A 14,605-nucleotide genomic window follows, 5' to 3' on the forward strand; every position below is an offset into this window, starting at 1 on the left:
TTCCACGGTCTTGTCTCCCAGGCTGGACGTTAAACTTCTCTAGGCCAGCAAGCCTTGTCTTTCCTTTTGCGATGCTGACGTCGCCCACAACTGGGCTGAACCCACGCAAGGAATGCAGTAAACGCTTGTCTGAAAGCAAAAGGGAATAAATGAACGGTGGGGAAAAAGAAGACGCCCCTGTAGTGGAGATACAGAGCGCCTCCTGGAAAGGAGATTTTAGAATGCGGTTCCCTAGGTCCTTAAGTTTTATGAAAACATTTTAGTTCACGTTCAGGGAAGGCCAGGCGCCCCTCGGGTCAGGCCTCCGATTTGAGAGAGGCCAGTATTCGCAGAGACACTTCCCAACAGCACTCGCCACACAAACCATCTTTCCACTTGGCCTATGAGTCACTTTGAGCCACGGAAGCCTCCGGGGGCCCCCAAAGGGAAAAGAAATGCAAGCGGATTAAGACTATAACCCACAGGGAAGCGAGAGGCTTTCTTCCCGGGCGAAGGTCCTTCCCGGGCAGCCTGAGGTGGGGTCATCTCCTTGACCTGGAGAATTGTGGGGAGAAGAGGGTTTGGGGGGGGGGGGCGGGTTAGACGTCCCGGCACTTCAGCAAAGGACTCTCTCCTCCGGGAAGGACAAACTGCCCGGAAGAGAGAGGAGCCCCAAGCGGATCTCCCCCGGGGCCTGAGCCCGGCAGCGTGTCCGGCTCGGGGCCTCCCAGCCTCCAGCTGGGCCGTCGGGCGCTTGAGATCACCGGGCCTGCGGGCACAGATGGCCTCGCCGCCTCTGGGGCGGGCTCCCGAGCGAGGGAGCCTGCTCACGCGCCGGTCCTAGGAGACAGGGAGGAGTAGCTAAGCCAGATACAGACAGACAAATAAACCCCAACTCCGGAGCTGCGGCCACAAGCTGAGTGCCCACGGGGGTAAAGGGGGGAGTCTTTGGCCCGGTGTCCTCTTTTCCAAGAGACGCCCCCCACACACACACACACACGCAGCACTGGGGGGGGGGGGCAAGCCTGAGAGGAGAGAAGAATCGAGGTGCAAGGTGAGCCCCGGGCCGTGGGCCCCACTGAGGCAGGACTTGGGGATTGGACCCTCTGGCCAGGGACGCAGGTCTGCCCAGTATCCCGTCTCCGGTCCCGGGGGGAATTGGCGTGCTTGCGGTATTTGAGGGGTGCACCGTTCCGAGCGCTGGCGCGGGGTGGCCGGGCAACGACCCCGAGGCTGGGCGAGGGACGTACCCGCCCCGCGCGGAGGGAGGGGCCGAGGGAAGGGGCTGGGTCCGGGGCAAGAGGGGAGGAGCCGGGGCTCGCGGGCTCGTGCGCTTTAGCGTTAGGAGCCCCAGCTTCGGGGAGTCGGAACTTGCCGACTCTTGTGGGGACCCAGGCGATCGCGGGCCAAGCGCTTCGCAGCCCCAGCCGCCGTCAGCCGCCGTCAGCCGCCAAGCTTGACCTTGAGCCGGGACTCCTCGAGTTGGACAGCCGCACCCGGGAAGAGCCGACTACGGGCCTCTTCCCTCTGTCTCTCCGAAGCCCGAGGCTCTGCTGGGAGCGCGGGCCGCCCTCCACCCCCGGCCTCCCGGCGCTCCCCATGCACCTGCCCGGCTGCGCGCCCGCCATGGCCAACGGGAGCTTCTCGCTCGCCGGCCACCTGCTCCGCAGCCCGGGCGGGAACCCCTCGCGGTTGCACAGCATCGAGGCCATTCTGGGATTTACCAAGGACGACGGGATCCTCGGAGCCTTCCCGGCAGAGCGGGACGCCAGAGGCGCAAAGGAGAGGGATAGGAGACCCGCCTGCCCCAAGGCGCCCGGAGGAGTTGCCGAGCCAGCTCGGGAGTACGAAGGTGAGTGCGCACCCTGGGCTGCTGTGGAGCCATTCGGGCGCCCAAACTTAGAGCCCTGCAGGAGGAGAGCGCCCTTTCCTTAACTCTTTACCACTTTGGTCTGCGTTGCGCCAGCGCACAACTTTTATTAAGGCAACTAGGCGCGGGAGCTTCCAACTTGCATTTAGAGAGAACTTAGAGATCCCTCGCAGCCCTCACCCCCGACCTCCTCGGGCTTTGTCGGAGTCCGCAGCCCGGCTGGCCAGAGCCCGCGAGGAGGCGAGGTGGGCCCAGAGACGCTCCGGGGAGTGTCTCTGACCCTCCCTGGCCTCGTCGCCCCAGTCCCTCCCCCCTATTGCCCTGAGGAGCCCGGGGAGGCACGGCCGAGCCCGGGGCTGCCGATGGTGCCCGCAGTCGGCGACGCGAAGCTGTCGGAGGAGGAGGAGCAGCCCAAGAAGAAGCACCGCCGGAATCGCACGACCTTCACCACGTACCAGCTGCACGAGCTGGAGCGCGCCTTCGAGAAGTCCCACTACCCCGACGTGTACAGCCGCGAGGAGCTGGCCGGCAAGGTGAACCTACCCGAGGTCCGGGTCCAGGTAAAGCGCCCACCGAGATCGGGGATGGGGATCGGGAGGGCTCGAGGCCCAAGTGCAGCCAATGCCTCCCTGAATCTCCAGGCGTCCACGCAGGCCTTGCTCGACTTAGCTCGTCCGGAGCCCCAGAGGAGCGTCACAAAGCTTCCATGTTCCCCACACACTGCCCCTTAGACAGCCTGCTCGACTTTGTGGTACGGCCTGCCCTTTGGGGTCTCCCTCTTCTAAGCTACAAAGAAGAACTTGGAATGGCTTGCAAAATGAAAATCCATAGCTCATGAGACACAGGCAGGATGGGGTAGAGGAATGCTGCATGGGAAGGTCATGTAGGCAAGAGCTCTAGTGTAACTGGTTTGGGGCCCCAAATGCCATCCTCATCACTAGCTGGGTGCACTGTGTTGAAACAAAAACTCTGTCTCCTTGCAAGGGGCCTGGCACCCTCAGTTAAAGTTTCAGTGGATTTGTTTAAAAAACTGACTTTTGGTTCTCTGGTGCACATCCAACCAGAATTCCCACTGCAGAGGCCTTTCCTTTTTATTGTAAAGGGACTTTTCCTTTAATTAAAGCTGAATTATCTTTAATCCCTGATCATTAAAATATTTGAAAGCCTTAAATAGTTGCTAGTCATCTGTGAAAAATCTGGGAGGATTTCCAAATTGGGAGAGTTTACAGAGGCCTAAAGGGAGACACTGGGAACAAACTTCCCTGCAACTGAAAGGTAGTGGAACTAAGATGGGATTCTTGTATGTCTCATAAATTAGATTTCCAGGAAGTGAGGATACTCAGGTATTTGGGGCTTTTAGTCCTGTCTTAAAAGTAAAAGGTGACAAGATCTTGCCTTTTGTCTCTTCTGCTTAGTTCAGGGGTTAAAGTAATGAGTATAAAAGTCATGGCTTTAAAAAGTAGCTCCCTAATGTGACTCAAGATTATCTGTCAAGGACAATTCAAATTCTCCTAATTTGGGGCAGTAAAGCTGCAATGATTTCACTGAGGCGGTGGAAATTTTAGCACCTGTTTTCCAGGGAGGGTAGGTGGAGTAGGGAGAGGGAAAGAATACAAAAGATAAAGAGAAAAGAGAAGTAGAGCTTTTCAGTATTCCTACAGAATATTGGCAAAGCAGACTCAGTGGCTACCTTCATTCTGGAACCCATTTCCATCCCACCTTCATTCCTCCATCACTACTTGTTCAGGGCTTTCTGGCTTCTCTGCTAAGCCTTGAGATTCTGGAGAGGAGGGTCTGTGACTTCTCTGTGACCACACAACCAGCAGTGTCCAGCTTATGAGGTTCTTAATGCTCAGCTGTGATGTAATCAGGTGGGGAGGGAGGAGGAACTAGGCAGGATTTCCTATAGTGTTAAAGGCAGCATTAGAGCAATCTGGAAGCTTGCTATCCCAATCTTTAGCCTCCTGACCCCAGATACAAAGACTATAGTTGTGGGGGATGGAATGGGGCATGCAAGAAAGCAGAGATGGTGGAATGTTCTCTGTTGTTGACAAATATCTAATGTTTCTGGCAAATTCAGGGCCTCAGATGTGTAGATGAACATTTTATGGGAAGGGGGCAAGGTTACTTACATTTTTGTTCTCACACTCTCTTATTCCCCAAATCTGGCCTCACACACACTTGCCCTCCTCTGCTCAGGTGCTGGATTGCTGTGTTCTCAGCTTTCCTAGGAGTTTCTTTCTCCTTGGTTATAACTCAAAACTGCTTTCTCCCTTCAAGTTTGCAACTATTCCCCGCTTCCCTTTATAATACTGAAGACCCCAGTATGGCCAAAGTTCTTTCCAGATTCTCCACTAAACTAGAACAATTCTTGCTGATCTGTTTCCAAGGGCAATAACTTGCTGGTGAAATGTTAGTTACTTTCTCTTGTATGCTTGTCAAATCAGTAATGGAAGTTTCATCATAAAAAAAAAAATCAGACTTCACTACTCTTGGCAAGGACTTTCTATATGCAGAGGATAAAAAAAAAAGAACAAAAAACCTTGAACTCATTGAGCTAACTTCTTAGGATACATGTCCAAACGAATTCCATAAAGTAAAAGCAGATATAATAAACTTGAACTATTAAAGTCTTTGAGAGCCATTTAAAAGAAACATTAGAAATTCAAAACATTAAATAAAAATGAAAATCTTATTAAAGCAGCAATTCAAATATGCTTAGGGGTAAAATAAACCCACTGGCTTGGATCTGGTCATCATAACCAGTAATCCACGGACATAGCTGTATTTTAACATTCAAAGTTGCCAGTTTTAGTACATATTTATGTTTATAATAAAAACAATGGGTTGGTAAAGCACAATGTCTAAGAAAAAAACGGAGCAATTAAGAGCTGTGCCACACAGGGAGGAAGTAAAGTCTGAACTGAAGAATCAGGGTGGGGGTGGGGGGCATCACCCAGCAGGTCACAAAGAGCAGGAACAGAAATTTGGTGAAATCCGGTTTCCAGAGTCCTACAGTCCCATTCTAGGGTTAAATTCACTTTGTTCTGAGCGTATACTCTGTGTCAGGAGTTGGAAACAGATACAACCTCAGCTAGGAGTGAGATAAACAGGGAAAAGGGTAGGAATGCCACAGAGGACTTAGAGCTTCAGGAGAGCCAAGAGCGAAAGAGAAAAAGGAGAAAACGGGGACGGAAGGAGGGTGATAAAAGAAGGAAGATCTCAGTGCGGCTGGGCTGCTGGGAAGTTTTATTGGGGGGGCGGGAGCGGGTCGGCACTGGTTTGGGCCTCAGCCTCAGCCCCACGGCCGCTGTGCTGCCTCCCCCAGGTGTGGTTCCAGAACCGTCGGGCCAAGTGGCGACGGCAGGAGAAGCTGGAAGTGTCGTCCATGAAGCTGCAGGACTCGCCCCTCCTGTCCTTCAGCCGCTCCCCGCCGTCGGCGGCACTGGCGCCCCTCGGGGTGGGTCCGGGCAACGGCGGCGGGCCGGCAGGGGGCGCCCTCCCGCTGGAGTCGTGGCTCGGGCCGCCGTTGCCGGGTGGCGGGGCCACGGCGCTGCAGAGCCTGCCGGGCTTCGGGCCGCCGGCGCAGAGCCTGCCCGCCAGCTACACGCCGCCACCGCCGCCCTTCCTGAACTCCCCGCCGCTGGGTCCCGGCCTGCAGCCCCTCGGGCCGCCGCCAGCCTACCCATGCGGGCCTGGCTTCGGGGACAAGTTCCCGCTGGACGAGACGGACCCGCGCAACAGCAGCATCGCGGCGCTGCGCCTGAAAGCCAAGGAGCACATCCAGGCTATCGGGAAGCCGTGGCAGATCCTCTAGGAGCAACGGGGACCAAACCGAGCCAGGCGATCGTCCTAGGAGCAGACCCGAGAAGCTTGTGCAGTACCTGCACCTTCTCTCGCCGGGTCTCCCACTCGGCCACCTGCCAGCCGCGGCCAGGCCTCGATCTGGGACGCGCGCCTGCTCCTGACGCACCCGGGAGGGCTTCCCTTCTGGGCTGCGAGGCCCTCTCACCTGACCTCGGGCGCTACCGGCCGGCTTGATGACCCCAGATAACGATGACAGGAAGGGGAAGCGGAAATATAATTTGAGAAACTGTTTGTGTTAGTAGTTTCACAGCAGTTGGGAGGAGAATTAAAGATCTGCTTGGTTTGGTTTGACTCTTGTTTAGCGCACTCAGGACTGTAGGGGCGGTGATGGGGTGAATGGGGGTTCGGGTGCGAGCGGTGGTGGACGGGATGGGTCAGGGAAAGATGAGGCTGTGCGCGGGAGCTGCGGGTTCCCTGGTGCGAATTCTCCCGGGGGCGCTTTGCTGCAGAGAATCGCCCCCATCCGGGCTTCTGGACGAAAGGCTCCCCCGGCCCGCGAGTATGTGGAGCTGGGGATGAGTGAGAGGCCGAGACTCATAGCCGTCGCGTTCCCAGTTCCTTGTTACCCCAATAGCGGAGCGAATCCTGCTACATTGAAGAAATGACCCTATTGGGAAGCGTCTACACCACCATTCTGGGGCTGACAGCTGAGTGTCCTTCAGTCCCTGGACCGACTGCCCCGCTCTCCTCTTTCCCGCCCGCCGAGGCTCAAGGGCTGCTCTTAGATCATTGTCCGTGTCACCCGCTCGGTGCTAGCCCCTGACAAACCCAGGGCTAACGATGCTAGTCCTCTGAGCTCAGGCAGATACTCTTTTCCTTTTCTGAGCCTCTCCCCTCTCCAACTTTCTCCATATCCCTCCAGTGCACAGGGTCTGATTAACGTGCGCCGGGTTAGTCGCCGCGCCAGAGAGAGTGTTGCGGAGCGCGCATCCTCTGGGCGCGTCTTGGACAGGAGCTGCGGTTCTTGGCGCTGGCTCTGAAGTCCGGGAAGGAATCCAGAGGTCTCCTCGGGCTTCAGAATCTCCCGCGCCAGCTGCGGGGACTCCCGGCCCGAGGCGCCGCGGCCAAATCAAGAGAATAGGCGGTGGACCTGCCGCATCCACCGTTGACCCGGAAAGAACCAGATTCCCGCCCCGCCCCACCCCCACGCCCTTCCTACGCGTGCACCGGGAGACAAGCCCCCAAAGCCTTCGAATCCACCCGCTGGTGCCTGTAGATCCTTATTTAACACATTAGCGAACCTCCCCGGCCAGCTTTTCTCATCTAAACGGACCCTACTGCGCTGGACGCAGAGAAGATGGAATAAACTCACATGTAGAAGCTTTTTGTTAACTACCAAGGCCCCGGCATGAGGCAATACACATTGTAATCACGGTTTCCCAGTCCCTGCGAGATCCTCGGACTGCAGGCGGCCCTCTAGTTCCCGAGGAAAGAATGAATGTCCTGGGCTGGAATTGGCAGGAGTGCGGCTGCATCAGTCCTTGCCCTGCGGGTTCTGAGAGACTGTGGTCTAGTTACAGGCTTACCCTTAGCTCGCACGACCTCCTACCCGCAGGCAAGCGGGGCCTGTCTTCAAGCACAAAGGCGAATCCGGTCTTTCGCAACTGTGTACCCTCAACCCCCATCTGTGCCGTGCAGGTCAGTCCGGATTTACTGAACAGGTTATTTCCCTCCAAGAGGTGAGTAATACCTTCCCTTTTCCTCACAAGTGACTCGAATGATATCAGCTCCTGGCAGGAAAATAATAAGCAAGCTCAGGATGAATTTGTAAGTACGTTTCTTTCAGTTTGGCCTATCTTCACTTTATCCTTTAATGCAGATTAATAGAAGTTACTCAGAGACTTCCAACCTTACTCCCAGCTTCACTGGCCAGGGGTGAGTGTCACACTTGTTCTGCCCTTACTCTCCCTCCCACAGGCAAGGGCACCTGTGAGTGTGCCCATCTCACCATCAATACCTTCCTCACCTCCCTTAGATCATTTCCATGGTTATTCATTTTGTCTCCTTCTCTCAGCCTTTTCTCCCCCATTTTTTCTTTCCATCTGCACTTTTCCCTCCAAGTTCCCCTCCTCCTTTACTGTTTAGTTTAGTCTGAGATTGGAAATCATAAATAATCTCAAAGTGAGCCATACTTGGATTTCAGAGACAAGTCCTTGGAAAATGATCATAACAATATGAATAGCCAATGATCATTGAAGACTTACTGTGCGCCAGAGGGAGTGAGTTGCTGCAGTGGTGCCTTGTGAGAACACAGGTTCAGGGCACAACAGAAACTTTCAATAAATGATCGTTTTATTCCTTGCACAGTATAATGAATCCAGAAGAGCAAATAAGAGCAGGAAGAGTCCAAAAGAGTAGGGGGGGGGGGTTGGAATCCCACCACAGCTGGTCTCCCCTGTGGCCAGGGATTGGTAGATGGCAGCTCCCCCACTGCGCTTTGTGTTGGAGAGATAAACCTATCCATACTGTTTGAGTGTGGTTTTAATTCACCTGGGGGTGGGGGGGTGTGGTGTCTGCCACTGAGAATTCCTTTTCTGATAAGCATCTGGGGTTGTCTGTTCAGGTTTCTGGATTTAAGGGCTGGAGGGGCCTTTATCATTAGACTTAAGATTTCCCCCAGCTTGTGGAATGCAATAGAAAAGGGGGTGGCCCCTTGTTGTGTGTTTGTGACTTTTCTAGCGAAGGAGGTTAGGGGAGGGGAGAGTGGAGAGTGGGGAGTGGGGAGAGGGTGAGGGTTGGGAGATGGCCACTACACAGGTGTCTCTGACTTCCCTAACTGCCAGTGCTCTTCCAAGAGATCTGCATCTGCTGACTCATTTAAACTTCACAATAACTACCTGGAAGAAACTTTTACTTGCCTCCTTTATGCAAAGGGAAACTGAGGTTCAGAGTGGTTGTCCCAGTTTACACTTCTTTCAAGTGTTGAAGGTTGAATGACTAGAAGTGCGAGTCAATTCAGGATTAGAATGCATGTTCAGAAAATAGTTGCTAAATAAATGCTTCTTATTTGCATAGCCCTTATTTTGTTTCTTAAAAACAGCTCATTAGGCCATATTGGGAACTGAGATCCTGAGGGGTGGATGCTAGCATAAAGCATTATGAGTACTTTACTGGGCCCTTGGAGGCAGCCGCTAAGAAATGGTAGGGGTGGGGGGTTGGGACACCGGGACTACCTCGAAGGGCAGCTCCAAAGGGCAGTACATAGGGTGCAGGTGGGGCGGGAAGTCAGTCCTTAATACAACAGGCTCCAGGTGAGAGCAGCTTGTGATAAAGAACATTCAAGTCCCTGACGACCCTGAAACACGTGGACCGCGGCTCGGGCTCGCGGCTACATAAAGCACGTGGCAGAGGAGCGGGCCCAGGACCTGCACCGGCTTGCGAGAAACTAGACAGCGTTCGCCTCGGGTTGGAGGCGGGCACGAGCCTTTCTGGGGACCCGTATCACCCACCACTTGGGAAATGGTTCTGAAATCTTCCATAATGAGTCTGTGGTTTGGCTCAGGCGATGCCCCCAGTGTCCACTGAAGAGTGACGAGACCACCAGGTAAGACCGGCCAAAATACTGGCGGAGTCAGCTGCGAACGGGGTGGGGGGAGGGGCGGGGTGCCGGCGGTCCTGGGAGCGGCCATGCGACCCGGGCTGACCTAGAGGGCCCCAGTGTCCGCGGAGCTGGCCCCCCTCTACCCGCGGCTGCCTCAGCCACCCCCGCCTGGTGGGGGCGTTTCAACCTTTGCGGTTTTCCCCTTGAGGACGCGTCTGTTCCTGCGCCCGAAGGCAGCGAGTCCTCCCTGAGCGCCTGGGCTTCCAGCTTCTGGTGGCGATACTCGTCCCCCCAATTTCTCTCCCGCGCAGAGGTTGGGAACTGGGGTTCCGCCTCCCCCCTGCGGCGAGTCTCCGGAGCCACCGGGACCCGCGGCGTCCGCAGCTCCGCGGGGCCCCCTCTCTCGGTGTCCCGGGGCCCCGCGCTCCAGCCCCAGCTCCCGTGCAGGCTTGTCGGCCTTCGTGGGTTTCCGGATCTCGGAACCCGGCTCTGCGTCCTGAGGGTCCGAGCTCCCACCTCCGCTGCCCCGGGAGGGTGACGGGGCCGGTGTGTGGGGTGGGGTGGGGTGGGGGCTCTGGGGAAGGCCTCTCGGGAGGGGGCGGGCTTGGGCCAGCGATCTGCAGCCCAACTGGGGTGAACCCGCTGTATTTATTTATATTAAGCATCTATTTAACGTTTGGGGGATGGAAAGCGTCAAACCCGGGAACGATCCCTGCTCGTCCTCCACCCCGACCCCTGGTAATCTAGAATCCCGCGGCTCCAATCCCACCCCCTCGCGGCCAAATTCCTCCGGCGAATTTTAAAGTATTTGCGGAGTCCGCGTGCGGGAGGCGGAGGGAAGCTTGGGGCCGCCCACTCTGCTTCCCGCGAGCCCGCGTCCCTCCCGCGGTGGCGTAGGGTCAGGACATCCCGGGTGCGAACCCTGCCGCCCCCCGGCTCTAGACTTTGATGCGACGAGTCCCCCCTCTCCTCCACCCCGCACTCCTCGCCGCCGCTCCTGGGTCTCGGTTCCTGGCGCTCCTTTTCGTCAATACAATCTTGCCACACGAAGGGACCCAAGCCTCCAAGAGGCCGACAGAAAAAGACTTTCAGTAAAGAAAATCTTAATTAAGAGTGGGCACTTCCTCCTCCGCTCTGGAAGCGCGAGCTCCGCGCCGGCCGTCGGGGCGCGGACTGTGCGGTGATCCGCCTGAGAAAGAGGAGCCGAGCAGCGCCAGGCGGGCGCGCGGCGTTGCCGACGTCGTCTCGGTAATTAGGGACGGCCTCTAATAACCCGGCCTCGGCTTGTTAACTGTACAATAGTGGCAGAGTTAATGAGTCATTAGGGATTAATTCTTCAACCACTGCGTAATTGCTCGCTGTAAAACCCCTTTCCTAAAACGGGATTAAATCATGACGGTCCTAGGTCACGTCTCCCGCGGCGCTGGAGGAGTGCCGGGTTCTCCTCCGCTTTGGGCTGATCGGCAGGGTACGGGCAAGGTGCGGCGGCTGCTCGCCCAGCCTGCGAGTCAGTCCTGTGGGCCAGCCCTGGCTGTGACGTTGCGGGGCAGTGTCACCTTAAAAAGGGCACCCCTCCGTCTCCCTGTAAAACTGGGTGGTCTCCAAGATCTCCCTTCCTCCCTCATCACCGCACCTCAGATGCCTAAAATGTAACACCTCGTTTTAGAAGCACCCTCCCTCTGCTTTATACTTGGTATAAGTGTGTATTTATATTGGTAGATTCTGAATGGATAGCATGCAAGGCTGCCTTCCTGTGGGAAAATTGTCTGAGAAAGACTTGCCAATTCTAACAGTGGCTTGATTCAATAGTCTCCACTTGTTCTTTTTTTAAAAAATTAGCCCTTAGTATTTTTCATCTTAATTTCTTTGGGATCTTTATCTGTTCTGGAGACCGTTTCAAGGCATTGTGGACATGTAATGATGGATGAAGAGTTTCAACACCCAAGGAGCATGGCCTAAGGTAAAGGAAATAAGGACCCTATTGTATATATACTTTCATATGCCTACAGGTTTTCTCTACATGGGTGTCCCAGAGGTCTCCCCAAAACAAATGTCCAAAACCATGCTTATTCTTCTTCATGCTGTGGCTTCCTAAAACTCACCCAAAACCTTCTCCTTTCTGCATTCGTATTCGTTGGGTAGCTAGCCACAGAAAACTGAGAATCAGTCTTGACCCCTTGGGCCAAGTTATTTCCAAACCTCTTTCTGCCTTATTTCTCAGCTGTAGATCTTCTGCATTTTAGCTGATCACTTAGCTGCCCATAACAAAGATGTATGGCAGCTCCCTTTCAATTAGATGTCATTAAATAATGACAATGTCCTGTCAATCAAAGTAGTGGGAGCAACTTCTAGGAAGCATAGACTAGATCACTTCTAGGAAGTGGTTCTTAAAAAACGAGGCCTCCCCCTTCTCTTGCTCCTTGCAGTGCATAGATTATAACTCAGATTTGATGCCAACACTGGAGCAGCTTTCTTGGACCATATTATGAAGCCACGTGTTGAGGCTGTTGAGCAACAAGATAGAAGAGACCTGGGTCCCTGATTCTGTGGAACACATACTACCTCTGGACTCTTGCCTAAGATAATTTTTTCTCAAGTCTTTTTTTTTTTTTTTTTTTTTTGTCGTCACTGTCATCCAAACCTAAACCTATAATGAATTCACTCACTCCTTTCCTTAACCTCTGTATGCAGTTAATTATGTAGCTACATTGATTTAACTTCAGAATGTTTGTGAAGTTCCCCTATCCCTGCGTTTCTGCTGCCTGCCAGTGCCCTGGTGCAGGACTTCACTGCCTCTCACCCGTGCCTCTCACGTGTACGCACAGCCTCCCCTGACATGCAGTGTTTCTTTGATGGCACCTATGACATGTGGTCCTGTTTTTGTGATTATTTCTTTGCCCATTTACAATCATTTTCTGGGTTCTCATTTTTTTGCTAAGCTCTGGAACTGTAAAGACACAGCCTCTGTAGTGGTCTCCTTGTCTCCAAGGTTTCTCCTAATCCTTTCAATCTTTACACTGTAGCCAGAATTGGGTATCCCAAACAATTCCCCTGTTTTTTTAAAAAAAAAAAGATTTCTTGTAGCCTATGGAAAAAAAAGCTACTGAGCACAGCATTTTAGGCTCTTTTGGATCTGACTCAACCCATCTTTCCAGGCTTGTCTCTGGCATTCCCCCTTTCAACCCTCTTTTCCTTTCTTACTTCTGGTGAAGTGACAGTAGAATACTAAGCATTTCACTGGCCCTCCATGTGCTTTTCTGCTTTGGGGTTTTGAGTATGAATGTTTCTTCTGCCTGGAAGGACTTGCCATCATCCTACCTGGCAAACTCCTTCAAGACCCAACCCAGATGTTACTGCACTTACTGAAACCAGTCTGCCCTCCTTCAGCGGTGAGTTCTTTGCTCCTCTCTCTCCCAGAGCACTTTGTTGATATATCTATTCTAGCACTTATCCTGTCATCTTGTCTATGGCCCCAGTGAGACTGTAGGGTCCTGAAGGCAGGTGTCTAATTCTTCACTGTATCTTCAGTGCCTGACCCAAAGGAAGGATCCAGTAACTGATGAGCAATAACTAATAGAAAATCATGTGTTTCCCAGGGAAAGCACCATATTCTGTAACAAAGTTCCTCTAAACTGCAAGACTTCCCTGAGGAAGTGATACTAAAGGAAAAACAGGATTTAATCAGGGAAGACATTTGGGGTGTGAGGAGGTTACAGTATATGCAGAGAATGAGGGAGGAGTCCTGTTGTGAAACTGAAAAAGGCTGTTCTGACTGATGCCAAAGGCCAACTTAGAGAAATGAGCCTCTACATGGTCAAAAAAAAAAAAATTTGGAGGGAGCTTCCCCCAACATAGGTAGGGAGTCATAGTGTCAAAAATCTCTAAGGTCTACTGTAGGTGGTGACATGGTCATTTCAAATAACTTATCCTGAGTGCAGTATGGAGAGGGGCTTGCGAGTAAGAGAAGGTTGTAGAAGACCAGTTAGAAGTGAGTGTAGTAATGGGAAAAGATCATGAAAATTGGTCTAGGGTGAAGATAGTTCTCAAACCCATCCTTGTCTTTTTATTTAAGGAAATCCCCAAGATTTTTGATAATCTTGAATGTGAGGGATGAAGAAAAGACAGGTATTGAAAATGATTGGAAGAATGACTTATTGAGACAGGGAACACTGGAGGACAGATTTGAGGGTGAGTGAGGAGATTGTAATTTTAGTCTTGATCAAGTGAATTTGGGTGGAGATGTTGGGTAAACAATTCCATGTACCAGTTTGGAGCTCAAAGGAAAGGTCTGAGATGGAGAGCATCAGTGTATAAATGACAGATTTTTTTAAGGTTCCTCCATGTTGTCGCACATAAGAGAACTTCATTTCTTTGTATAACTGAATAATATTCCTATATATAATACATATGCACATACCACATTTTGTTTATCCATTTGTTGTTTGATGGACTCCTGGGTTGTTTCCATCTTTTAGCAATTGTGAACATAGGCCTGCAAATGTCTGTTTGCGTCCCTGCCTTCAGTTCTTCTGAAAATATACCTAGTAGCAGACTTGCTGGATCATGTGGCAGTTCTGTATTTAGCTTTTTGAGGAACTGCCAAATTGTCTTCCACGGTGGCTGTACCATGCAACATTCCTGCAAAAGGGAATAAGTGTTCCTATTTTGCCCCATCCCCTCCAATCCTTGTAGTTGTCTTTTTTTTTTTTTTTTTTTAAATAGTGGTCATTCCAGAAGGTGTGAAATGATATCACATTGAAATTTTGATTTGCAGTTCCCTAATAGCTAGTGATGTTGAACAACTTTTCATGTGCTTTTTAGGCATTTATGTATCCCCTTTGGAAAAATGTCTATGAGGTCTTTTGCCCATTTTCAATTGGGTTGTCTTTATCATCGAGTTGTACAATCTTTTTATATATCCTGGATATTAAACCCTTATCACATATGTTGTTTCCAAATATTTTGTCCCATTGAGTAGGCTGCCTTTTCAACTTCTTGACAAAGTCCTTTGCACAAGAGTATTCAGTTTTGAGAAGGTCCTATTTTTTTTTTTTTTTTTTCTTTCATTGCTCAGGCTTTGGGTGTGAGGTCTAAGAAACCACCTCCTACCACAAGATCTTGAAGATATTTCCCTAATTTTCTTCTAGGAGTTGTATGGTTCTTTTATATTTAGGTCTTTGATCCATTTTGAGTTAATTTTTGTATACAGTGTGAGAAAAGGGATCTCCTTTCATTCTTCCGGATATGGATATCCAGTTCTGCAAATGTCTGTTCTGTCCCATCTGGGTGAACTTGGCACCCTTGTCGCAAATCAGTTGATCACAGATGTGAGGGTCTATTTCCGAACT

At 52.2% G+C, this 14,605-nt stretch overlaps 1 protein-coding gene across 1 annotated transcript; it reads left to right on the plus strand.

Moving 5' to 3' along the window:
- The first annotated feature begins 1,578 nt into the window (after window positions 1-1,578).
- On the plus strand, window positions 1,579-5,666 carry RAX (retina and anterior neural fold homeobox). The gene is made up of 3 exons (XM_037806356.1): window positions 1,579-1,831; window positions 2,153-2,409; window positions 5,178-5,666. The coding sequence occupies exons 1-3, from the start codon at window positions 1,579-1,581 to the stop codon at window positions 5,664-5,666; spliced, it is 999 nt and encodes a 332-aa protein (XP_037662284.1).
- The last annotated feature ends 8,939 nt before the right edge of the window (window positions 5,667-14,605 follow it).

The sequence above is a fragment of the Choloepus didactylus genome, chromosome 16 (assembly GCF_015220235.1).
Source record: "Choloepus didactylus isolate mChoDid1 chromosome 16, mChoDid1.pri, whole genome shotgun sequence".
Lineage (NCBI taxonomy): Eukaryota > Metazoa > Chordata > Mammalia > Pilosa > Megalonychidae > Choloepus > Choloepus didactylus.